The sequence below is a fragment of the Astatotilapia calliptera genome, chromosome 10, assembly GCF_964374335.1.
Source record: "Astatotilapia calliptera chromosome 10, fAstCal68.1, whole genome shotgun sequence".
In the NCBI taxonomy this organism is placed as follows: Eukaryota; Metazoa; Chordata; class Actinopteri; order Cichliformes; family Cichlidae; genus Astatotilapia; species Astatotilapia calliptera.
The window spans coordinates 20081405-20082883 of record NC_137431.1 but is presented as its reverse complement, the minus strand read 5'-3'; the positions used below and the strand labels follow the sequence as shown (position 1 = coordinate 20082883).

The window sequence follows — 1479 nt, the reverse complement described above, 5'->3', positions numbered from 1 at the left end:
TTTTGTTTGTATTTAGTCACAAAATGCTGAATCATTAAATACTTTAATGTAATTAACTTAAACCAGGATTGCCACAGACCATTTTAAAAAAATATAATCCAATTGTAATTTTCTTTAGATTTAATTAACAAAAAATTGCGATTTCCTTTGCAACCTTTTTCTAATTATACTTTTTACTCTCTCTGAGAGTCTGGGTTTCCTTCAGAGAACATTTTCAGCTTAAAGGCAACAATCTGTCTTTTCCTTTAACAGCATGATTAGTGAGTTGGAAACTAGTCAGCTCCTCTGATCATGAAAAACACATAAAAACCACTTCCTGCCCAGCTCTTTTCTAAATTACTGCAACTCTCAAGAACACACTGTCTTTCCTCTTTGAAGAGCTCAAGAAAACTTCATCATGAAACCTGGCGGGAGACAGCTTCTAGGTTTGGTCTTGGCCATTTTCGGAGTCCTGGGGAGCATCATAAGCTGTGCTCTCCCCACATGGAGATCCCCTGAGTGGAGGAAATCAGAGGGTTTGTGGAAGTCCTGTAACTTTGATTATCATTACTATCCACGACCAACAACAGAGTGCAAATCTTATGATTCTCTGCTGGCCTTACCTCAAGACCTGCAGGCTGCCAGAGTGCTCATCGTCTTCGCCATCATTGTCGGGATCTTTGGAGTCATAGTTGGTGTTGTCGGGGGCAACTGCACCAACTTGGTGTCAAATAAGAGGAAAAATAGCAAAGTGGCTATAGCTTCTGGAATTATCTTCATCATATCAGGTGTCCTGGTGATCATTCCAATCTGCTGGAGCACCATCACAACTCTCACCATGGCGAGAACGTCTTACTACGGACCTCCATGGATGGGAGCCTCACTCTACATCGGCTGGGCATCTGCAGGGCTGCTGTTACTGGGAGGAAGCCTCCTCTGCTTCTTTTCTTCACGCAGTAATGAGAATGAATACTCCAAACCTAGCTCTGTGTAAAAATATATAAATACTTCTATAAACTAAATACATTTAAATGTATACAGTCTCTAGGGATCAAGAGAAATGTTTTAGAAAAGCTTTACTGTATTTTTCTTGACTGAGTAAAAAAATAAAGCATGGAATGTGACCAAAACAGGCAAAAATGTTTGCAGTGTAATTGTGTAAAACAAATATTTCTTTTAGTCTCTTTTTATATTATATCATAGGTATAGAAACAGGGGTTTTTCTAGGTAGTCTTCTTCATTTCAACTTTCAAAAAAGTCTGACAGGGAAACCAATGTTTTAAGTGTAGGTCAGGTCTGTGATTACTCTTTCATCACTGAACTGCTGTCACTGATTTGTATCCACGGTGTGAATAGTGTCCTCATTTTTCTTTTCTTTTCCTTCTTTATGTAAGATTGCATGCCAGTAAAATTTTATAAGTGATGGTGTATATTTACTTTTTTTATCTGATCATGATGGATCTTTTTCTGTGAAGGTTTAATAAACATAATCAGAATGTA

General features: G+C 37.9%; 1 protein-coding gene across 1 annotated transcript; it reads left to right on the top strand.

Annotated features, from left to right (window-relative positions):
* Nucleotides 1–322: 322 nt before the first annotated feature.
* On the top strand, nucleotides 323–1479 carry LOC113030995 (claudin-4-like). Its single transcript, XM_026182812.2, has one exon. The coding sequence runs from the start codon at nucleotides 398–400 to the stop codon at nucleotides 971–973; it is 576 nt and encodes a 191-aa protein (XP_026038597.2). The 5' UTR covers nucleotides 323–397; the 3' UTR covers nucleotides 974–1479.